Below are 25,933 nucleotides of genomic sequence, written 5' to 3'. Positions count from 1 at the left end.
TTTTAAATACATGGTTTGAGAGCTTAACTTGCCATTTACGCACATGAAATCCTCATTATTTTGTGGAAGCAAAGCAAAATAGTGGTTCTTTGGGTTTGATTATTTGTCTGTTCAATGATTTTAGTGATAAGTGTGATAAAAATCCTTCACAGAGAGTTTTGTGGCTTATACTGGAAATGACAGAGAAAAGTAGGGAGTGACACTGGTTCATGCACATGAACTATACTATCAGATGGAGATACTTACTTAGAAATAAGAAAGGAAATTTCCAGTGGCCCAAAAGAAGCCCATGCCAATGATATGGACTGTGCCAATAAGAGAATATGTGTATTGTCACTTCACCCAGGTACACATACCTTCTCGACACTTGCTTGTCATTGGCCACTACTCACATACCCTGTTTCCCCCAAGTTCGGGATGAAAATAAAAGTTGTGGTAGACTATTTTAGTTGAGGTGTGAGAAGAAGGTTAATTTACCAAAAGTCAATTTATCAAATTACTGATGAATGATTTAGACTTAACTGAGCAACTTTTATTATATCTTTAGAAGAGAATATCATGTCAAGAAATGTTCAGTTTATCTCTGACCCAGCTTCTTGCAACTACAGGTGGGGTTAGTTGGGGTAGAAATAGATCCTTCTACTTGCTAAAGAAAAGACAGAAGCGGAATCAGCATATAGCATGAACTCAACTCCCCACACCAAAGAGCTTAGGACCTAAGGCCCAGAGTGAGGATACTGATAGGCTTTTGGTTAATGAATGATCAAACAATCTTTGGGACCCACAGCAAAGAACTAACTTGGTTACAATCATTCAGTTTGCTAGAGCCCACACAATGTAGCATCTAACTCTTTTAAATCAATCTATTCCTATACAAGCATGTCTCAACATTCATGGTCTATTTCTGCCTGTTAGAGAATTGATTGTCCATAATGAGGTAATGATTTCAGGGGGTATGAAAATTGTTCAGCTATACCTTAGTTTGAGAATTTTTAGAATTTTTTCTTTACTTGATAAATAATATTTTGCTTTTATTTTTTAAAACTTTCTTTTTTTTTCATGTTCTTTATTTTTGAGGGACAGAGAGAGACAGTGCGAGCAGGGGAGGGTCAGAGATAGAGGGAGACACAGAATCCAAAGCAAGCTCCAGGCTCTGAGCTAGCTGTCAGCACAGAACCCAACGCGGGGCTCAAACCCACGAACACTGAGATCATGACCTGAGCCGAAGCCGGCCACTTAACCGACTGAGCCACCCAGGCGCCCCTATTTTGCTTTTATTTTAAGGAAGATTGATTCAGACAGTAGAAAATCTTTGATTATCTTATACATTTTCCTTAGACAATGAATATAATAATATCCTCATCAAAACTGACCTTTAAATTAGTTTCATCTAAATTAATTTTCCTAAGTAATAAGTGTCCATAGCTAAAATTTATAAGACTATTTGGAACTATTCAGTCAATAATTAGGAAGACACATCCACACCCCAAAAACTAATTAACTTGAGTACCAGTCTTTCAGATTTGTGTACAGCTCCAGGAATATAAATGCTTACGCAAATCTGACAAATTGTGACTTTTCATTCTCTGAATGTTATAAAGAAATATGTAAGCAGCCTGTAGGTCTTTTGGACTACTCCAATAAGGAATTTAGACCAGAGGTATCCATATATTATCAACAGTCTTTCTTTAGAATGGTTATGAGGGACATTGGCAATGACACAAATGAAGCAAACACTCTGTAAGATGTAGATGGTCCTGACAGGTTTTCATCGTTCCAGTGGCGATATATGGCCATCTAAAAAAGTTTGGTCAAAATGTAGATACTTTAGGGGTGCCTGAGGTGGTTCAGTCAGTTGAGCATCCAACTCTTGATTTTGGCTCAGGTCATGATCTCACGGTTCATGAGTTCAAGCCCCCAAGTCAGGCTCTGCATGGACAGCATGGAATCTGCTTGGGATACTCTCTCTCTCTCTCTCTCTCTCTCTCTCTCCTCTCTGCCCCTCCCCCTACTCTCTTTCTCTCAAAATTAATAAACATTTTTAATGTAATTTTTTAAAAGAGGCTCTAGAAAAGAAGAGCTTTGTTTATCATAATGGAAATGTAAGCTGAAAATTAAAATTTCTCAAAATAAAACAAAAATACACAACAGGTAATGAAAGATCATACCAACTTATAGAAAAGACCAGTAAAATAAAATAAAAAGTGCCTTGTTTAAATCTTGACACTATCTGCATCAAATGAATTCTACATGGCTTATCATAAGGGGTTCAATGAACAAAATTCAAACTTTACAAAAATAGAAGTAAATACTTATAGAATTTATGAATGAGAAGGATTTTTTTAAATTTAAGATGCATTTAAATAAGTCTAATAATGACCAAAGGGCTTTACTGCATATGAATTATAATACCTATTTTCTAAACAATCAAATATACATTTAAAAGGTAATTGTCAAATGGAAGAAAATATCTTTTTGAAATATGGCAAAAGACTTAATTCTACCCTATGTATAAATCTCATATAACTCAGTAAGAAAAACATTTGGATACTCTTCAGAAAGAAGGTCAAAGGCAAAGGGACATTTAAAAGGCCATTCACAAAGAAAAAATACAACTGAGTGATAAGCATATTAAGAATATTTAGTTAACTAGAAACAAAGGAGAACGTATGTAGAAAAGGATGCGATCCCATGTCTTCTATTAGGTTAAAAGAAGTTAACACATGATGTGAATGTGACTTGGTAAGATCGCCCATGCACTTCTGGGGGGTATAAATGCATGTACCTTCTCTAAAAAACAATTTAGCAATAGTGTCAAGAGTCTTAAACACATAATACTGTCTGAAACAGTATTTCTGGGTCTCTAGGCCACTCTTCAAAGAATAATCTAAAATGTGAACAAGACCCCGAGTCTTAAGATGTTCATCAGAATTATTTATAAGATGCACAAAAATGAGAAACAATCTATTGTCCAGGAATAAAGAAATATTTAAATATTTTATACTGCTTATATGATATAAAATAATGTATGAGCATTAAATGTTCATGAAGTAAGTAAAGAATATGAAAATATTTATCATATAATATTAAGGTTAAAATCAACATATGGAGTTATTCTTCCAGAATAATTTCAGCTTTATAGAAAGCCGTATATATGGGGGAAAACTGGAATAAGTTTAACAAAACAGTAACACCACTTTGTCTAGATGGTGACAATTATTGGTGTTTTTTTAATTTATTTTTTTATTCTCTTCTGTTGTGTCCATTTTTTCCCTAAATAACATAGTCTTCCTAAATTTAAAAAAAATTAAAAAGATTAATGCTTTTTCTTATAGCTATAAAATCCAGTTCAAATAATTACACTCAGATCAAGAACTTTCTTGACAAGTCAACTCTCCTACTAGCAGTATGAGGAGGGAGAATTTTCTAGTAGAAATCCTTCAGCAATAAATTACTCAGGCTCTTGGAGGATTAAGATGCAATTATCCAAACTCAATAGGGTTCTATCTGGAGCTTCACAACCAGTCTTTACAACGTAGAGCTTCTGGTGCCCAAACCTAGACAAAACTCTGTGAACAGCCTACGCAACAGATTTGATCTCCTTTGTGTTTCTGTATTACTAGCCACATTCTCACATGTTTTGACAGAACTGATCCAAAAACCCAGAAGACTTAGGATCATTGCCTTAATATTTGGATTAACAATGTTAATCTACATCAGTCAATGTGCACAAACCCATATTGGCATTTTTCACTAAGGTGAGTTCTTGTGGTTTCGCATCTTTTTATCTACTTTTAGGCCAGAGCAAACCCCACTTTATTTTGCTTCCACTGGTGGCAGTGCTTGCTGTGTAGAAGAACAGGGCCACTTAGCTATTCAGCTTTTTAGAGAAAGATGTTGTGCAAACATCAGTAAAGAGAGGTCTTTTGGCTGACATATAAAAGCGACTTTACGCCTACAAAAAATAGAGTATTTTCCTGGTAGGACATTACTGTGATCTCTATCACTATCTAAAGAAATTTTGAGAGCATCTGCTTCTAAATCACAGGCAAAACCTGAGTGTTACTGAGCATGCCATGCCTGGTTTTAATAGAATAGGATTAGCATGGAAGACAGTGAGGAGCTAGGTGAATAAAACTTGTTTATTCCTCTTGGACATTTTCAGGTTCATTCTCTATGATGTTTAGACACTTTGTTTACCTTTGTTTTTCCCTAATCATTTTTCCATCCATCACAGAGCTTCCCACTCCTCCTACACATGCTTTCCCATGGGGTAATTCTCCTGTTTTATTTTAAAGCACACCACTATTTGTTTGAGGCAGCAAAATATTAAATCCTGGTTATTTGGCACATAAATTCTATGCTTATTTTCCCATACTTTACAAGTAATCTTGATAATAAAAATGGGAACCTTGGACAAAGAAATGCTTGGTTGCAAACATTCACCTTATTTTAAGTGAGAAGAGATATACTGATGTGGTAATAAGAGACCCAAGTCATTTTAAATACTAGAGTAATGTTTTTTGAGGAGCCTCTTGTAATAGCTACACATATGTGTCATCCTTACCAAGTTACACAAGAAAACGCTAGAAATCTAGTAAATGAACATCCTTGCCTAGGGCCACAGGACAAGTTAGTGGTCAAAGGGAAACTGAATGATCAGGGAAGCCTTTCTTCCCTTCCCCAGAAAGGCAAGTGCGCGTTTACTACAGCTATGTTATTGATCTAAAAAAGGAAGAATTGAGGAGTGAGCTCATCTCCCATTTCACAGAAAATCATAATTACCATCATATATGAATTGCCTCAGTGCTCTGCCACAAACTCCCATCCTTTTGCATTTGCCCTTATCTCTTCCCTTATCACATCAAGTGACAAGAGTCTTTTCCTAAGATCCCGAGTTTGTCTCCATATGTGCTTTACCACATGTCTTCAGAGACCTCCTCACTCAGTTACCCTCCCTTGCTTAGGCATTCACAATATTTATCCTTCTTCTAGAATTTTCATATATGCATATAAATATATTCAAATCACACCTATGTTAAAAATCACTTTTTTCAATAATATCTTTTTCTAACCATTCTTCATTTATAGCAAAGCTTTGTATATAAAAACAATTCAGTAGATCCTGACTCTAAGTCCTTATCCTTCACTCAGCCTACTTCAGTCAAGCACCTACCCCACAAAGCAATGAAACTCAAAACTTTCTCCACATGAATTCAAGGACATTATTGTTTTCCCTGAGCTCTACACTCATTTATCCAACTTCTTATGATGTTTTTTTCCCTTGACAATATCAAAGATACCTTAAGGTCTATAAATGAAAATTTAACTCATGATCTACCACCTCTAAAGGTTTAATCTTTGTAATGTCTGTCTTTGAGAATGCTACCACCATCCACCTTTCTACCCAATTCCAAAATTTAAGGTTATACTAAATGCCATCTTTTCCTTCACCTTCAACTTCCAATAAGGCCAAAGGTTCTATTGTGTGTCAACTATTTCTTCAGTATGTCACAGCTGTCCATTTCCCATGTCATTCTCTTTAGTTAAGACTCTTGACACTCTGCTTAGACTATCAAAATGGCTTTCTCACTAGATTTTCCTTAGTTCAACCTGACCATTATTAAACCCACTTTCCCTTCTATTAATCGAGTGTCCCAAAACTGAAGTTATTTAAAATTTTCCAATTTTTTACTTTACCATTAGAACAAATTAATGCTCCACAACATGATATTCAATATTTTTTGAGAAAGAGAGAGAGAGAGAGAGAGAGAGAGAGAGCGAGCTTGCAGGAAAGGAACAGATGGGGAGAAGGAGAAATATTCTTAAGTAGGCTCCATGCTCAGCACAGAGCCTGACTCGGGGCTTGACACAGAACCCAATGCAGGGCTCACTCTCACAACCCTGGGATCATGACTGAGCCAAAATCAAGACTCAGATGCTCAACTGACTGGGCCACCCAGGCACCCTGATATTCAATAATGTTATCATCTAGTCCTTGACTACCTGTCTAATCTTATCTCAGCCAACTGCCATTGTCCCATATCCTATACTCCAGACATATTTTAAAAACTTGGGAGTGGCCAAATATGTCATACTTTCTCATGATCATGTGGGCTCATACATCTCCCCTTTGCCCATGAATGTGCTTTCTTCTCTTTACCTCCAGCCAAATTATATGAAACCTCTAAAATAACTCAAAGGTCATATTTCCACTGATGTGTTTGATTCCTGCCCCAAGCCTCCTCCAGACCTATTTTGTTTCCTTTTCTCTATGCTCTCAGAGACGCTTGTGCTGACTACTTCCTAGCACTTTTTTTCTTCTGTAGTTATGGTAAGAACACTTGACATAAAATCTCTCTTAATAATTTTAAGTGTATAATATTGTTAATTATAGGCATGATGTTGTACAGCAGGTCTCAGATCTTCATCATCCTCCACAAGTGAAACTTTATGTCTGTTGAAAAACAATTCTCTATTTCCCCCTCCCCATTAGACCCTGACAACCACCATTCTACTTGATGCTTCTATGACTTTGACTATTTTAGATACTTCATATAAGTGGAGTCATGCAGTGATTGTCCTTCTGTGACTGGCTTATCTCATTTAGCATAATGTTCTCAAGATTCTTCCACATTGTCACATATTGCAAGATGTCCTTCTTTTCCAAAGCTGAATAACATTCCATTGTGTGTGTCCACATTTTCTTTGCCCATTCATGTGCTGTTGAACATTTATGTTGTTTCTATATCTTGGCTATTGTGAATAATGCTGCAATGAACATGGGAGTGCTAATATCTCTTTGAGATCCTGATTGTGTTTCTTTTGGATAAATCTCTAGAGGTGATGTTGCTGGATTATTATACAAAGCTACAGTAATTAAGAAAGTGTGGTACTGACATGAATACAGACTTTTAGACCAACAGAAGAGACTAGAGAGCCCAGAACCAAATCTATGCATGTACAGTCTACTAATCTTCAACAAGGGTGCCAAGTATATACAATGCATAAAGGATGGTCTTTTCAACAAATGGTGCTGAGAAAACTGGACACCCACATGCAAATGAATGAATTTGAACCCTTACCTTACATCACACACAAAAATCAGTTCAAAGTGGATTAAAGACTTAAATATAAGGCCTGGAACTATAAAAATTCTATATAATCCTATTAAAAAAACATAAAGAAAAAGTTTCATGACATTGTATTTGGCAATGATTACATAGATATGAAAGTGGCTTTTAAAAATACAGGGAACCAAAGCAAAATTGGATAAGTGGGACTATTTCAAACTCAAAAGCCTCTACTCAGTGAGAGGAACCATTAAAAGAGGAAATGTCTTCTTATCCCTTTTTATAGTGCCTCAAATTTGTTGCTTTTCTCATCTTTCTTCACACACATGCATTGCTTGCCAAATGAGTGACCTGGGCAGCCAGATCCCGTGATATTCAGGATAAAAGCGGAAGGATGATTCTTCTATTGGTGATTTTGGCAGGGGTGGGAAGAATAGGAAGAAAGTAGGTTGGAAGGAGGAGAAAAGAAGAATTTTACATAAGCTTCCAGGAAATTTACCAGAATATTATTGGATATTATAGATTACTCCTTGTTTCTTGTTGGCCCTAGTTTGAAGCACTAAGTATAAGGATTTATGGAAAAATGAGATCTCTCTATTATGGAGAAATCTTTTTTCCCCAAAAGTCAATTAATTTCTCAGCTGGTCTCCATAATAGTGCCTATAAGCAACCAAGGACATTTTTACCCTAGCCATGTAGATGTGGTTCTAACTTCTCTTCCTTAACCATAGTCTCACAGCCTAACTGCAGAACAAGACTGAAAACTCTGAAGACCCAGAAGGATTGAAGCACCTTACCTGAGACAATACAAATATAAAACCAAAGAAGACATGACGAACAGGAGGATGTAAACTAGTACTGTGAGCATTACACCGAGAATCCCCAACTGCATGGTTCTTACAAACACCCAGTACAGCTTTGCTGCATCAGCTACAGGAGGATCCCCATTCCGTGTAAGCCGCTGAGAAAACAAAATACAAATTTAAAAAATAAGGATGAAAACACTGATCACCAAGTGAGATTAATTTTATACACAAAAACCATAGGATACCACAATTTTTTTTACATTAAATTTTCAAGGTATTGAAGATCACCAGATTTTCAGCTATGTAAAGAAAAAGGAAAAGACTTAGTTTGCATGGCTGGTTTTCTAGTTGTTTTTTTCTCATTTTCCCTATAGGCTTTAAATATGTACACTCAACATGCAATTCATAAAGTAAAAGGCATGTATTATTTATGTACGATTAACTTCTGAATTTAATGAGACCAAGATATGAAGAAATTAAATATGGTGGTAGAAAGATCTCTTTCTCTCTGAAGCAGACTTGAAAGGAATTTAATTTGTGCTATGCATAAAATAGATGGCTTATTTTAGAAACTTATAAAAAAGTTATCAGGTTATTTAATGTGAGCTTGGAAACTAAAGTTTACATTAGGTCAATTTAACAATAAGTTCTTATTAGAGACAAGGAAAAACATATCCTATACTGAGTTTGAAATAAATAGAAGGCAATGAGGTCTTTAAAAACAATATTAAATGTTGAGGACCTAGAAAATTGTCATTTGACATCATTGACCTTTATAAAACATAAATCTTCTGTAATTATGACTCTCATAATATCAGGTGGAAGTAATATGCAATATGAATGTAAATAAGGTATGTTTTCTTCAATATAAAAAAAGAAGGAACAATTTCTTCACTTTTTAAACAGGCAATTATATAAGTATAGCTTAAAGGGGCATGTTCAAAACTAATCTATATCAATATGTATAGATAAAATCAGAAGCCTAGAGAGGTTAATCTGTATTTTTTCCTGTACCAAAATATCCTTTAACATTTGGGCAGTGACTAGAAGTCAGATCTTCTGACTCCCAACTGCCACTTCTTTCACTCTCATGCTAAAGCTTTCATTTTTATCTTCTGTACTTGTTAATCAGTCTACTTTGCCGAATACAAATCTGCCACTTGGACTTTAGATCGTCTAGATCTTGCTATTTCTTAAAGGAAGAGAAACAGACACAGTATTCACTGATGGTAAAAAAAAAAATGATATATATTTGATGCCAACAACATCACCTAATCAATAGATTCTGGTCATTTATTTGAGGGCCACACATTGTTGTGAATGCCCATAAAAGAGTGAATAAAATTAGACAAAACCTTTATGGTTTTGGACCTTATATTTAAGTGGGGGTTGGGAGGAAAGGAAGTGATAGTAAGTATGTAAGGAAGATTAAGTCATACATATAGAAGATAGAATTTCAAAGAAAAACATAAAGCGGAAAAAAGTATAGGAGGGATGGATGTGTGTTATTAAATACTGCAGTGAAAAAGGTGTCATTTGAGCAAAGATTTAAAGGGTATAATGGAATGATGATAGGCCCACCAGATGGCATTCAGAACACACTGCCCATACTTCATCTCTGTGTGTGATTCTCCAGTTAGGTTGTAAGTTCTTGTCTGGATCACTGGGGACATGACTCTTATACCTTATATTATACACAAAGCATAAGTCATAATGCTTCATTACAATTTTTATCCTCATTCCTTTCAACTTTTAGGGGTAGTGCCTTATATTTTTCAAAGTGTATTTCTAGTTGGCTGTCCCACAATACTGTGAAATGAGTAAGGTAGGTGTTATTATTTGTAGGTATTATTACTTTTTTATGATACATATGAAGAAGTTGAAGACTGAAGAGGTTATCTGACTTTTCCAATGTCATCTAGCTGACAAATGGCAGAATGGGGACCAGAACCCAATGTCCCCTTGGAAATTACAGTATTACTATGCTCTATTACTCCATGATCATTTCCAATGGATTTTCAAGAATGATTTGCTGAATGAAGACACATGAATTCTACCTTTGTTTGATCCTGACTCTTATGTGCTATTCTTATCTAACTATAATGAGGGCAGAAACAGGCTCAAACTTATTCTGTTTCTTTTAAAATCCTGTGCAGAGAGGGGTGCCTGGGAGGCTCAGTCGGTTAAACATCCAACTCTTGGGTTCGGCTCAGGTCATGATCTCACAGTTTTAGGAGTTCAAGCTCTGCATTGGGCTCCGCGTTGGCAGCTTGGATCTTCCTTGGGATTTTCTCTCCCTCTGTTTCTCTCTCTCTGCTCCACCCTCAAATAAATGAATAAACTTAAAAAATTAAAAATAAAATCCTGTGTAAGGATTGTATAGTCAATAAATACATGCTGATCAATTAAAACATTCAATAGCAAATGCTTCTTCTACTTTTTAATCTAGGTTGGGGCTTAGGCATAGAAAGAATTTATGAACTCAGTGGAATTGTCCTATCATCAGTGGGGGTCTGGGAATTCATTGCCGACCACTGAGCCAGCAAACTGAGAGACTAACAAAATGTTATTAGCACCATCAACAGCCACTCAATGCTTCAGCCTCAAACCATTCCATCTGCCACATCCCCTTTCAGATTGCCATAAAAAAATGAATCCAGAACAAAACCTCTCAAGAAAATAAGGTAGCCTCTGTCTTGGCTGGCTTACCAGGAGCCAATACAAGTGATTCCTTTGTATTGGAATCTGCTAAAAGAAAGGGCTTAAAGAATGGGAAATATGAACTCAAACAACTCCAATCTCATGAGTGACATTCAGTCTCTGATAACTATGAAGCCATGTGGAGCAGTAGTTCCCTAAATTTAATGGGCATGAGAATCATCTGGAAGACTTGTTAAAACACAGTAGCCCCTTCCCAGAGGCTGGGCTCCTTCCCAGAGTTGTTGACTCCACAGATTTGGTGGAGGACCTGAGATTTTACATTTCAATTTGCACTGCAATTAACTTCCCTGGTAAAACTGATGCTATTGGTCCAGTGACCTCGTTTTGTGAACCATTGCTTTAAAGACGGACCTCTCAAACTTGTGCTATTACATCACCAGAGAGCACTTTTTTTAAAATGTTTATTTGTTTTTGAGAGAGAGACAGTGTGTGAACAAGGGAGAGGGAGAAAGAGAGAGAGAGACACAGAATCTGAAGCAGGCTCCAGGCTCTGAGCTGTCAGCACAGAGCCCAACACAGGGCTCTAACCCATGAACCATGAGATCCTGACCTGAGCAGAAATCGGACACTCAACCTACTGAGCCACTCAGGAGCCCCTGTAGAGCATGTTAAAATGTGTATTTAGGTTTAACTAATGGGAATGTCCATGTGCGGACTCCAATGCTACTGCTCTGTGGGTTACATGTAGTTTTAAAGTTTTTTTTTTTTTAAAGACAGCAAAATTAGATATCATCCACAATGAAGCATGGTGGATTCTAATTGGAGAATCAACAATTGTGCAGATTGGGAATGAACCTTCAGTTTTTCTTTCCAAGTGTAGAAGGAGATGGGTGTTATACTCATCTATTAGAATCCCAGTCAGCTTCCATCAGGTTAAAGACCTCTGAACTGGTTCTGAGATGGGCCTGCTAGAGGCTACTTTTCTGTAGATTACATCAGAGGCCCCAGAGTAAATTAAGACTGCTCATTTTGTCAGCTGCCTTTGATATAGTGGACCATTCAGCTATTAATCTCTCTAGAGGACTCAGATGGAATACAGAAAGCCATTTCAGGAAAGATGCAGACAGTCTGTATGATGAGATCACAGAAGATGATAGGCATCGCTGCTCACCCTCCCCCAAATGGCCTCACATGTGGTGTTGTGAATCACACTGGCACCCCTTCTGCTCAATAGGCACATCAGGCCTCTGGGAGGCATTATGAGATGCCATGGAACATGATCTACCAGAATGTTATGGCCACAGAACTCCTCTCTACACTTCCTGCTCAACCATCCTTGAGGGCGTGGTCTCGTCCTCTCTGTCCTCAGGCTGGAGGGAAGTAGAAATGTGGACAAAGTCCAAATGGCCCCAGCTCAGTCCACTCAGAATCAGAAATCCGGCCAACCATCAGGATGGAAACAGATGGGGTTGGAAACACAACCGCTTCTGACCTGTCATCAAGGTATTGAGGCTTCAGAAAGTGGTTGCAGGTTAAAACGTGGAAACAAGTGAGCCTTCCAAACACTGATCAACTTTCCCTGATATGCGGCTTTTCCCCCAATCCTCAGCAGTGGGACTAGAACCTAGATACATTGGTAGGTTCAAGGTGCACTGATTTTAATTCATTTTAATAATGTTAAATAATCTACATATATGCAGGGTCAACAATGCACTTGTCTGCAGGTTCCAAGCCTTTCTAGCAGAGGTCATTCTAACCCAAAAGATACAGGCAGAATCCCCATACAAAACCTAACAAACCATTAATGGACTCAATGCCTCTAGGTCCCAGTCTTGTTGAGACCATCCCAGGAATCCTGAGGAAACGAAAGCCCCACGTAGCAAACAAAGGCCTTCTTAGTAAAGCATCTAGCACCTTGTCACAGTGCGGTCTGGCCTGTGGTGCCCACATCCTTGGCATCACCTAGGAATCTGTTAAAATGCAGAATCTCAGACTCCAGCTGCTGAATCAGAATTTGCATTTTAATAAGATCCCCAGGTGATGCAAACACATGAAAGTTGAGGAAACCTGCTGTAGTAATGTGTGACCTGAGAGGGAGAAATAAAACAGTGACTGGTCTTGCTGAGCCTCACTGTCTACCACAGCACCCAGGATACCAGTTTCACGATGCAGTGTGAACAGAAATTTGGTCTTCAGTTCTAAAAGCATGTTTCAAACACTGCTAACAAGTAGGGTCCATCAAAATCCTCTACGTCTATGAACTGCTTGGCACAATGAATACAGTTTGAACGCATGTAAACCCATTGTGAAACTTTTCTTTTTCTTCCTGATAGGGGAAATATGCCAGTTGTAGAATATTATTTGATAAATTAAGATAATTTTTAAATGAATATTTGATCATATTGATTTATTTCTAGTATCCATCTGCTCTCTTGCTTGGGGCTATATTTCATAGCCAGATCTACAGTACAAAAATTTAGTTAAAATTCAGATTTCCTTTCTTTTTGTCAGCATCACAAAAGTCAAAATAAATGCCTATGGACTAAGTTTTTAAATTTTATTTATTACTTAGAATCCTCTAAAAAGCTCTTCTTCTTCTTGAGTACTTATTACAGAAGAGTATTAGATCACACAGCAAATAAATAATCTAACCAACTGAAGGAACCACTGTATGATTACTTTTTTAATAAAGTTTGGCTGTGAAAATCCTTCCTACTGAAAAGTAAGTTACCAATAAAAAAGTTACAAATAAAACATCTCTGTCATAGTTTTTTGAAAACACACTGATTAATTTGGATCTGACCTCCACCATTATTTCTTGCTTATTTTGCAAATGTTCATTTAAGATGCTAATAACACATCAATTGATAATAATAGACACCCATAATTTTTTATGATGTGGAAAACTTAATAACTTCAATTTAAGACACATACTGAATTGTTCATGATTCTTGAAACTTCCCACATCAACTGATTCATGCACTGAAGCTAAATTCTATGTCAAGAACTCATTTCCCGATTATTTTACTTGACTTACCCCGAGGACAGCATCCACTATAAACACGGCCAATGGGTCCAGAACTGTCCATAGTCCCATGGTAATGATTAACTTTGACAAGACATCAGGGGGGGACGCAAACAGTAGCTGACAGCCCCGTCTGATCAGGAACAAAGGAAGTATCACTGCATTCAGCATTAAAGGACCCACCACAACTACAAGCAACTCTTCTCTGATGTGAAGTGAGGAAGGTGGGTAGCAAAGCTCAACCGTGAAAGGGGGAAAATGGAATCTGTGGGAGAACAAAGCAAACATATATGTGTAAACAAGAGAAATTATACAAGATGACAGGCATACAAAATCATTTTTAAATGAAATGTTTTCTTTAATATACAAAAAAATGACAATACGACCCTCAAATTGGGTCTTAGAAAGCTTCACGTTTCCCCTACACCAAAGTCCCACCCCAAGGGCTCACTTTCCAGTAAAAGGCTAATTCTATCTTGTCCATGGTTCTTGTACCATAGGCAAAATAGAAAGAATATCAATTCTATTCCCTGAACAGAGTTTTCCATATTCTATAAAAACTTGCCTGCAAGTAACACATACTGCAGGTAGGCTGTTTGAAATGCAAAATATACCAATGTACCCAGCAATGGGCCAACCTCTGCCAGAAACTAGAAATACAAATTAATCTAATAATTCTTCTGACTTTTAGCCTACCTGATTAATTTTTCGTGACTCCTCTAGATAGACCCTTGAATACAAAACAACACTACTCAACTAACAATAAAAATATGGTATTCTTAGTTGTTCTAAAAGGGACAACTTGATACAACCTAAAAACCTAAGGGTTGAATCCAAGTGGGATCAGGACAGATTGATCCAAGCTTTGGCACCTTTTTTCCAAGGCAAAGTGAGGCTTCACCGTGCTCTCAGTTTTCCCACCCCTGTATTTCAGCCTTTGTAATTCTGATTGTGCATCCTACTTACCAGCTCTCTACTAAAAAGAGTTCTTTATTTTATGCACTCCCTGACCTTTGCTTTGACAGAAGTGTTATGCTTCGTTCCTATGCAGTTGTGAATATCAAATGAAGTGATGTGTGTACATTTCTTAGCAGAGGACCCAACATGGAGTAAGAGCACAAGAAACGCTCATTGTTGCTGTAGTTATTGTCTTGTCTCACAACTACAGTGTGACATGGAGCCTAGGATTTGAACCTACAGATCTAGACAACAGCCAACAAAATATCCTATCACATCTTGAGTCTTCTGATGCTTAAGAAATCAGATAGTCTGGGATGCCCAGATATCTTTCTCACAGTCCCATTTTATTACCAGCCAATAAAGATAGAGCTCTTTTCTTTTCTATTAAAGAAGTAAAAGAGCAATTAGCAAAAAGCAACTAGGTCGAGCGTACAATATTTGTCCCTTCTGTTTTGGATGCCTTCATGTAGAAGAAAGAAAAAAGGGAAAGAAATAAAAAAGAGAGAGAGAAGAAGGGAAGAGAAATAATATCTAGGTAAAAATTCTCCCTCAAAGATACAGTAATTTTTATCATATGTAAATGTGCATAAACAGCATTCATGTATTTGTCATTTAATTTCAAAACACAATGGAAAACTACATGCATGTATGTATAGTACACACACATTCTCTTTCATCATGTCTGAAAGTTGTTGGCAGTCCCTTAATTGAAAATATACACACATCTTTACTTTTATCTGGAGCATCTACATTTGGGAAAATGAATGTTACTTATATTGATTTCTATCTGTTTGCCTATCTATAGTGTCTATGGAATCATGTTTATGGAGAGATAACCTTTAAAGTGTCATCTTTTTCCAGGGTATAATGGCCCGGAAAGCTGCCTGGGCTTGAGTTTGGTAATTGTTTGAATTCAATCACTTTGCAGAAGAAGCAATCTTTGCCTCTCTGCGTATAGGTGATAAATCATACTTACATTACTTCTAACCTACCCTCAGCCTGAGTCACTCTGATAAAATCAAAACAGAATAAAATATTGTTGCTAAATTCCTTTCTGGATTCTGCTCAGATATTAGAACATACTTGAATCGGCTCAATTTTAAATAAATATCGATGTGCCAGTTATGTATTTGTAAATATAGGCCCAGAAGATGAGAATGTAATAGACATTCCTGCTCTTAGATAAACACATTTCTTGTCTTTTCGAATCATACCTGCATTTTAGGTCTTGTGCTAAATGCACGGAGAGGAGTTTTGTACTTTCATTTGGCCTATCAAGATGAAAATGCATCCTTTTGACTTTCAGGGGAAAGCACTCACTTTGTAACAGGAGTTGAAATGGCCTGGAGGAAAAGCCACTGGCTAAGGTAATGCAGGTAGAATCTCAGGAACCAGAGGGAAGCAATCAGCAGGATGATATACCAGAAGCTCTGGCTTCGCCACTCAGCTAACTGAAGTTCCGAGAACAGCATCATCAGCCCGAAATGGAGATGCTTGAAGAATTCTCTAGATCCGGTACCATTAGCACCTGAAGAACAGCTACAAACAAAGAAAGAATGAATCCTGAGCTTAAAGTACAACCAGCAGTAAAATAGTTTGAAATGATAATAAAGACATTGTGAAAGTCAAATCTAATAAAATTATTCCTCAAATACTGGGGCTCAAGTTATGTCTATTTCTTTTGACTGTAATGGAGGACTCCCAGGGAACATGGAAAGAAGCGTGCACATAGAAATGGAAATCAAAATCACAGTGAGATATCTCCTCACACCTATTAGGATGACTAGTGTAAAAAAAAATGGAAGAAGAAGAAGAAGGGAGGAAAAGAATAAGAAAGTCGTAAAATAACAAGTGTTGACGAGAATGTGAAAAAGTAGGAACTCTTGTGCATGGTTGGTAAGAACATAAAATGGAGTAATTTCTGTGGAACACAGAATGTATGGCAAGTCCTCAAAAAATGAAAAATAAAATTAACGTATGATCCAGCAATGCCCCTTCTGGGTATGTAGCCAAAAGAATTCAAAGCAGAATCTCAAACTGATACTGCCATACCCATATTCATAGCAGCATCATTCATGACAGCCAAAAGGTAACAGCCATTCAAGTGTCCATCCAATGAAATATTATTTGGCCTTAAGAAGAAAGGAAACTAACACATGCTACCATGTTGCTCAATCCAGAGGACACTATGCTAAACGAATTAAGCCAGTCATAAAGAGAAAAATGCTCTAAGATTAATTTACATGTGATAGAAGAGTCAAATTCACAAAGATAGAAAGCAGAACGCAGTTTTTCAGGGTCTGGGGGTGGGAGAGGGGTCTGATGGTATAAGGTTTCAGTTTTGCAGGACGAAGTTTTGGAGATCGGCTGCACAATGCGCTGAATGTACTTAACACTGCTGAACTGGGGGGCACCTGGGTGGCGCAGTCCGTTGAGCATAGACTTCGGCTCAGGTCAATCTCAAGGTTCTTGGGTTTGAGCCCCACATCCGGCTCTGTGCTGACAGCTAGCTCAGAGCCTGGAGCCTGCTTCAGATTCTGTGTCTCCCTTTCTCTCTGACCCTCCCCTGCTCACGCTGTCTCTCTCTGTCTCTCAAAAATAAATTTGTAAAAAATTTAAAAAAAAAGATTTTTTTAAAAAACACTGCTGAACTGTACTTCAAAATGGTTACAATGATAAATATTTATGTTATGTGTATTTCACAACAATAAGATGTTTTAAAAGAAATACGAAAAGGAACTTGTATAAATAATAAACGTATTTTTAAAAATCTTTAAAATCCATAATATATCTCTGCTTATCTTACCTACTCACAACGATCTTTCCCTATTAAAATGAGATTTTATTATTTGCCTATAACATATTAAAAGTTTAATTATTTGGGGCCACATGGGTGGCTTAGGTGTTTGATTATCTGACTCTTGATTTTGGCTCAGGTCATGATCTCAAGGTTTGTGAGTTCAAGCCCGCATCAGGCTCTCCATTGTCAACATACACTTTGCTTCAGATTATCTGTCTCACTCATTTTCTATCCTTGCGCTCTCAAAAATAGTTTATTTTTTAAAAATTAAAAATATAAAAGTTAACTATCATATTTCATTTCTTTTTATTTTATTTATTTTATTTTTTAATATAATTTATTGTCAAGTTGGCTAACCTACAGCGTGTACTATGTGCTCTTGGTTTTGGGGGATAGATTCCCATGGTTCATTGCTAGTATACAACATCCAGTCCTCATCCCAACAAGTGCCCTCATCAATGCCCATCACCCATTTCCCTTCTCTCCCACCCACCCACCAACCCTGTTTGTTCTCTGTATTTAACGGTCTCTTATGGTTTGCCTCCCTCCCTCTCTGTTTGTAACTATTTTTCCCCTTTCCTTCCCCGATGGTCTTCTGTTAAGTTTCTCAAGATCCACATATGAGTGAAAACATATTATATCTTTCTCCCACTGACTTATTTCATTCAGCATAAAAACCTCCAGTTCCATCCACATTGCTGCAAATGGCCAGATTTCATTTGTTCTCATTGCCATGTAGTATTCCATTGTGTATATAAACCACAACATCTTTATCCAATCATCTTTTGATGGACATTTAGGCTCTTTCCATAATTTGGCTATTGTTGAAAGTATTGCTACAAACATTGGGGTACATGTGCCCCTTAACTATCTTTTTTTAATTGAAATTAATTTTTAATATACCACCACAAATATGGAATGAGAATCTTAAACTGAATTTTTTTTTAATTTCTTAAGGCAATACTCACATTTTCTGTTGAAACTAAATGTAAAACAATTACATACAAGGTGTTCTGACTTAGCTCTGGTTTCCTCTCTCTGTTTAGTATTGGGATCAAGAGAGGTTTTCAAAGTTTCTAAAATTAGAGTTTTTGCAGGAAAGAAGATGAAGTATCTGAAAATAACTGTAGAGGCAGAACTCGTTCCCCAACTGATCCCAAGAAAATGTCGAGGGAGTTTTCAGTAGGGTTCCCATAGTGTATTAACCAAAAATACAAGCTCTGGACTCAAATCCCTAGAACTTCTATGTCTACATAGAATTCCTACCTATGCCTCAGTTTGCTCATATGGAAAAGGGGAGTAGTAATATTACCCCATAACCTAGGGTCACTAGGATGACTAAATTAACAGACGTGAAACATTTTGAACAGTGCGAATTCTCTGCTATCATCACAATATAAGAAATACTCAATCCACTTCTTCGCCTTCTTTTTCCCTCTTCCAATGTTTACCAGACTCTTGATTTTACCAGAGATGCTTTGAAATAGGCCAGTCTTCCATCATCCTCAAGAAATATAGCAGTTGATAGAATTCCTTTTATTTTAAAGAGATATAATCAGGAGATGCATATGTTATTTAGTTCAAGCAGTAAATATCATCGGTATATACCATCATTAGCTTAATAAAATGTTGGCTTTGTTGAATCAGTAATTAATATTTATAATCACTAAGTTCCAAGTCCTGGATTAGCTTGTCTGATTCTATACTAGAATATTTTTCTAGAATAACTAAATAAATTCCTCAACCAATAATGGTCCTGATTAAAAACATCTTGACAAAGGAAAAGTTAGTATGTTAGGAAGTAGTTCAGTAACAATGATAAAACCAAAGCAAGTCAAGGCAGCACAAGAACATGATAGAAATGGAATTCATAGAGAGATTCAAAAGATTGTATATACAAAAGCTCATCTCTCTCTGAAGACTATTAAATATGAGGATAATTGTACCATGAAAAGGAGGAGATAAATAATAGAAATAAGAGTCTTGGGGGGGGGGATAAAAAAAACTGACAACATCAGAAAGTTTAAAAAAAAACAAACCCTATCATTCTTAGAATTCCAATCCAAGACTTTAGCCTTTGACTCTGCACAGGACTAATGAGGCGCTGGCTGACATTGGCAGTCCCTTTGTTGTTTTGTTCATATATGTAGTTTTCCATGAAGGTGTAGAGCATCAACTAACCCAGAACAACGTGCCACGTCTGTACTGAGCTTGCTTTTTAATTATACAAACGAGAAACAGCTAAGCAGGAAAACAGGCCCCTGAGAGGTTTTGGTTTACCAATTGTAATAGAGTCCTCATAGGAGGATTCCAGAATACCTTACTCCATTTATCATCATGTGAAATGCAACCCAGAACTTTCTACACTCCTCAAGCAAAATATTCTCTGCATGCTCCTCTTTAGCGAATTATTCCATTGCTGTTTTGCGTCTTCAAAGAGAAGAGAAAATCAAAGACAGATTTGGCATTGTGCTGTTTGCAAAACACCAGAAAATCTCAAATGATGCAAAACAGAAGAGACAGTAGCTTATTTGACCTTTGAAAATTTCCACTGTTCTTTTCATACCCATTGATATAAATGACTAAGCAGTTTAAGTGTTTATTCAGAGAACCCACTATAAAGTCATACTTTTGCCATTAGTTTCGCTGATAAGTGTTTCCCATCCATATTCAGATACACATATTTCTTTCTGGGGGCATTTGAGTCAGGGCAGAGAACACTAAAATTTCATTGTGTATCATTTATATTGAATTCAAAATACTCAATTACTTTTTACCTGATTAACACACTTCAATATTTGATTTTACGTGTTCGTTTAACAATGGTAACTGTAATATCTAGAACCAAAGATTTGGGAAAAACCTGGAATCAATCATTTAGAGTTTGAAAAATTATAGACTTCAAATAGAAATTAATAAAGGCATTAGTTGATGCCAGATGATGCAAAATAAAAAGAAGGCTCTACAAGTTTGTTAGGGGAACAAAACTTGTCAAGTAGAGCCTTCCAGACAATTCCTACATGAGAGTAACAGTCCGTTTCCCTTAATCATTTTGAATTTGCACCTGAAATCCAGGTGTGTACTGTCAAAGAATTTCATCCACAACTCTCTCTTCATATGTTGTTCTTGAAATATATTTCATTCAAAAGAAAATTCTGCATCCTTGTTTCAACATTTTCTTGAAAGAAAGCCTCTCTTTTATTCTGGTATACATGCAAGGCATATTATAAAATGCAGGGCCATTCTACAAAATCTTCATCCACATTTCAACTGTTCTTTCCTGCCCCTGTAATCTTTCTTGGTTATGTACAAAGAGTATGACCATCAAAAGGATAATAAATGGCCTCTGCCACTGGGGTGTGTAATACGTATAGTGGGAATTGATTTGTTGGTTATGAAGGAAGCCATAGAGCACACAGATCACTGCAAAATCACATTGAGGCCAGCAACTACTCCTCGGTTCATGCAGGCGACTCCTCTGTCGCTCACGGGGTGAGCTGCCAGAGGCTGAGAAGAATGGCCAGGTCATCCAGTATTCAGCTATTAAATGAAACCTATTTCTCTGAACTCCAGCCACGTTTCATATGACACACATATATCCCCCTTCCATGCCCAGTCCTTATAGACACCCAATACTAAACAAGATTTCTATGATCCATTAGTGTAATAATAAAAAAAAACAGCAAAATTGCTTTACAAAAAAAAAAAATAAAGCATGGAATGCATTCTTCTACATCGAACAGTGAATAGGAGTCCTTAGGGTTTTGGATATAACCCAAACCCATCATTCATCAGCTGTGCATAATAATCCTTTTTAAAAAGTCACTATCAATAAATGGCATTACAATTTCCATATTCCTTCTTCTGGTATGACTAACCATACTGTAAACGTAGATTTAAACATTTTTTAATGTCTATTTATTTTTGAGAAAGAAAGAGAGCACCCGTTGGGGAGGGACAGAGAGAGAGGGAGAATCAGAATCCGAAGCAGGCTCCAGGCTTTGAGCCATCACGACAAAGTCCCATGAAGGGCTTGAAATCATGAACTGTGAAATCGTGACCTGAGCCAAAGTTGGTTGCTTAACTGACTTAGCCACCCAGGCAACCCATAACTGTAGCATTTTTTAAAATTAAGTTTTTCATTTTAATCTTTGTGTAATTCTTTTGCAGGAATATTTCTCATTTCTTTTTTCACTGTGTTCCATTTATCAAGTTTTTGAACATGGAATCATTGGTGATTGTAAAGATTTTTCTAAGACTTAATATTCAGCATTTCAGGGAATCATTCTAATAAAGGTATCAAAGTAACATGGATAGGTCATACTGTGTTAATGTTGGAGGTGGCCTCATCAGATTCCCTTGGACTTTTGTAAAAGCTGAACTAAAGCCCCAGTCAGTTAAGTGATTTGCCCAACTTGTAAGGGTTTTCTGACCCCTGTCTCCATACTTGTCATTAGGAGCTCTCTGTCAGTTTAACAAGACAAGAGAGTCTAGGCTGCTTGAAAAGGAGCCCCTTTACTAAAACCTGAAAGAAGGAAAGGGTTCTTCCTTTATGAAAGTTGGTTTAATGGGACACAACTCATTCATTCAACAGATTGCCATTAAGTAAATGTATATGTCAGTCCCTGTGATGATGTTGTAAGCAGAATAATGGCCTCCCTCCAAATATGTCCATACCCTAATCCCTGTAACCTGCTATTACGTTAAATTATTTGGCGAAGGAGAATTAAAGTAGTATATAGAATTAAGATTGCTAACCAATTGAGTTTAACATAGATTAGTATGGGTTATTTGGCTGGGCCCAGTGAATTCACAAGGGTCCTTAAAAAGTGAAAGGGGAAAGAAGAGAGGGAGACAATCAAAAGGAGAACCAGAAGAAAGCAGTGTGAGAAAGACTTGTCCCAAATGCGTTGGCTTTGAAGATGGCAGAAGAGAGCCTTAAGACAAGGGATGAGGCCAGCTTCTAGGAGTTGAATGGAACAAGCAAAGACACAGTCTTCCTAGAATCCATAAAATAAAACGTGGAGTTTTGCAGACCCCTAAGTGTAGTGCAGTGAGACCCATTTCAGACTCCTGACCTCCAGAGCTGTACAATAATAAACTTGTGTTGCTCTAAGCCACAAGCTTGAGGTAATGTGGGAAAGTGGAACTGGAACACCAATGTAGATACAGGTTCTGGATTTTCACAGATGAGCAGCATTGTCCCTCACAGAGACAGAAATTTCTTTATATTGGTAAAGACAAATCAGTGAAAAGACAATTAAAATCCAGGGATAAAATCCAGAGTGAGAAGTGTTACAGTGACACCCAGAATGCTATGAGAAAACAGGATGGACACCTATCTCCAACTGAGCCAAAGAAGACTTTCTTCCAGAGACCTATGAGGTAAAGAAGCATCAGACAAATAAGAGGAAGTGGTATATGGGAAAGCCAGTAGGACATTCCATCACACATCCGATGCTCAAGACAGTAGAGTTCCATTTCTCTTGGCTGGAGAAAGTCCAAGTAGGAGAAGGGGTCTGCTTGTGGAGGCCTGATTGACAGATGCCATCGGACTGATGGACTCCAACCTGCCAATCTCAGTAGCCCTTGGAGTATTTAAGGGGGGATTAGCCGGGGAGGGATGCCATGTTTGTGTTTTAGAAATACTGTGCTGGCTGCAGGGGGGAAATAGTTTGGGTAGGTTCAGACCAAAGGGGAGAACGGATTATGAATTCAATGACTGACTAGTACCGCTCAACGATGAGCAGAACCGCAGAGCTTTCAGAAGTATGGCCATGGGTGTTCTTTGCTGTCACGATAACATAAAAGATGGCAAAGGCACCATATTTCCTGAAATGTGCTTGAGAGTCTCAAATGATAAAGATCTCTCCTGACCTTTACATTAGTTCCCTAGGGTTACTATAACCACAAATGGGGTGGTTTAAACAACATAAATGTATTCTTTCACAATTCAGGAGTCTAAAAGTTTTAAATCAAGGCATTGGCAGGGCCATACTTTCTCTCAAGGTTCCAGGAGATAAGGAGGTGGAGAAGGAAAGATTCTTCCTTGCCTCTTCCTGCTTCTGGGGGCCTCTAGCACTTCTTGCCTCATGGCAATAAAAATCCAATCTCTGCCTCCATTTTTACATGGCTGTCTACCGTTTGTGTGTCTGTGTCTTGACACATAAAGATATCAGCCATATTGGACTAAGAGTTCACTCTACTCCAATACGACTGCCTTTGAGCTTACATTTACAAGAACCCCACTGAGGTACTAGGTCCTGCAACTTCAACATATTATTGAGGGAACGCAATTCAACTTTTAACACCAATAGCATTTGCCAACAACAGTCCTTTAGAGGAAAAGGAAATTAGAGGGGTGCAGGACAGGGACAGAGAGATGGATTTGAGAGATTGTTGACTAAGATAAACAGGACTTGGAGGCTGCTTGAATTTGATGTCCCAAAGAAAAGATTTTAATTGGTTCCAAAGATTCTGGCCCTGGTAGCTCATCCAAAGAGAGGATTAACAATATTAGAAACAAAGTATTTAGTGAAGAAGAGGGAAAATGAGGAAAAACAAGCTCCTATTAGCCCATATATGGAAATGCTCATGGTAATTTGCCCAATATTCTGTCATATTTATGGAAGTAAGGTTCCATGTTTATGGAAGCAAGGTGCTAGACATAGGTCCTAGCACCATGCTGTGTGCAGAGTAGGTGCTTAAAAATAAACATTTGTTAAATAAACAATTTCTTAAATGTGTAGTTTTCTAAATGGTTTAGGTAAAAACTATGCTCTGCTTCAGTCACTTGATGTGTCCCTTTAACTTACCATTTCAAGATTCACACAGTCCATTCATATAGTTAATTGTTCAGTGATTAAGAAATGAGAAAACCACCATTAAAACTTTCCAAATGGTAGCTGAGAGAAGTCTCATAACTTCACAGCAGTATATTATTAAATGATTTGTCTGGTATGGACTTTTGGGCAAGTACTTGGTGGTACTATGTTTAAAAGAAATGAAGTAAAATATGCCAAGATAAGGAAACACTTATTTGGAAAGAGATATAATTAACCAAAATGAGTTATTACAGAGGAAGGGGTTTGGTGAGCTGGGCCAAATGGGTGAAGGGACTCCAGAGTTGTGAACTTTCAGCTACAAAATAAATAAGTCATGGTGATATAACATAGAGCACAGTGACCATAGTCAATAATATTGAAATGCAGGGGCACCTGGGTGGCCCAATTGGGTAAGCATCCGATTTTGGCTCATGTCATGATCTCACAGTTCGTGGGTTCAAGCCCCGTGTCAGGCTCTGTGCTGACAGCTCAGAGCCTGGAGCTTGCTTCAAATTCTGTTTCCCTATCTCTGCCCCTCCCCTGCTCACACTTTGTCTCTCAAAACTAAATAAAAATAAAATTAAAAAATTAAAAAAATTATAATAACATTGGAATGCATATTTGAAAGTTGTCAAGAGAGTAAATCTTAAAAATTTCATCACAAGAGACAAAAAAGTTATAATTTTGTCTAGTGGCAGATTTACTATGTTGATCATTTTACTCTATGCACAAATATCAAATCATTATGTTGTGTACCTGAAACTAATATAATGTTACATGTATCTATTATATATCAATTTAAAAAATGAATTGTTACAATACTATCATCATATGCTGATTATTGTATTGATATATATGGCTTATAAATGACATCATTTTATTTTTTACCAAAGTTATTAAAACGCTCAAATCTGCTATTGCTTTGTCATTATTTCAAGTATTTGGAAAAATATTTTATTTTCACCAAAATGTGTAAAATTATTCTCCATTCTTTCAACTTTTACAAACCTTATGAGAAGGAAAACTTCACAAGTTTACCTTGATGTTAGCATTTTTAAACTAGATACCGCCTCCCGAAAATTGTGTCTCCTTGGCGAATTTGGGTATCATACTCTTAATATAACACATTGCACTTTTACCAGATTTAATTCAATTTATAACAAATGCCTCTAATTAAGTTAAAAGATCTTTGAAAATTGCTAAATCTTCGGGGTAATATTACCACTACTGACATTGAAATAATTGATCATTCCCACTGAGGCACAAAAATATGAATGTTCTAATGAGAAAACAGGGATTGAAGTGTGTTGAAGGAATCCAAAGAGACTCCCAAACTCTTTAGGCTGTTATTTCCAGTACCTGTCTCGGAATGGGACCTGGAGCGGGGGCAGGGACAGACAACACTCAACCCAGAGCCTAAGAAGACAATGAAAGCGAATTTCAAAAACAAAGTCAAGGTCCATCCACTTTCCTACAAATGGACCTTGAGGGTGTCATGCTAAGCGAAATAAGTCAGGCAGAGAAGGACAGATACCATATGTTTGCACTCATAGGTCTAACAGGAAATTTTCAGAATGATCTAGCTTCAAGAAAAGCAAGCAGTGAGTAGTGCTTAAGAAAAATTGATTCAGTATCTCAGTTGATACCTGTCACAACACAGCATTGTATATACTGTTAAGTGAAACTGCAATACAATCTAAGTTTATTTTGGGAGTGTTTGCTGTATAATTGGATTTAATGAAATGTTTAGAGGTGCAGTAGGCATGACTTTGAGTAGATAATGA

The 25,933-nt window shown here is 37.1% G+C and overlaps 1 protein-coding gene across 1 annotated transcript in view; it reads right to left on the bottom strand.

Annotated features, from left to right (window-relative positions):
• The window catches only part of OFCC1 (orofacial cleft 1 candidate 1), a 284,782-nt gene that overhangs the window by 63,135 nt on the left and 195,714 nt on the right, over positions 1–25,933 (bottom strand). The window contains 3 exon segments of the mRNA XM_029943141.1: positions 7,871–8,034; positions 13,578–13,830; positions 15,846–16,064. Of these exon segments, the coding sequence (XP_029799001.1) occupies positions 7,871–8,034; positions 13,578–13,830; positions 15,846–16,064 (636 nt within the window).

Source organism: Suricata suricatta, chromosome 7 (genome assembly GCF_006229205.1).
Source record: "Suricata suricatta isolate VVHF042 chromosome 7, meerkat_22Aug2017_6uvM2_HiC, whole genome shotgun sequence".
Classification (NCBI taxonomy): domain Eukaryota; kingdom Metazoa; phylum Chordata; class Mammalia; order Carnivora; family Herpestidae; genus Suricata; species Suricata suricatta.
The sequence above is the reverse complement of the archived record's forward strand: the minus strand, read 5'-3'. Positions and strand labels throughout refer to the sequence as shown.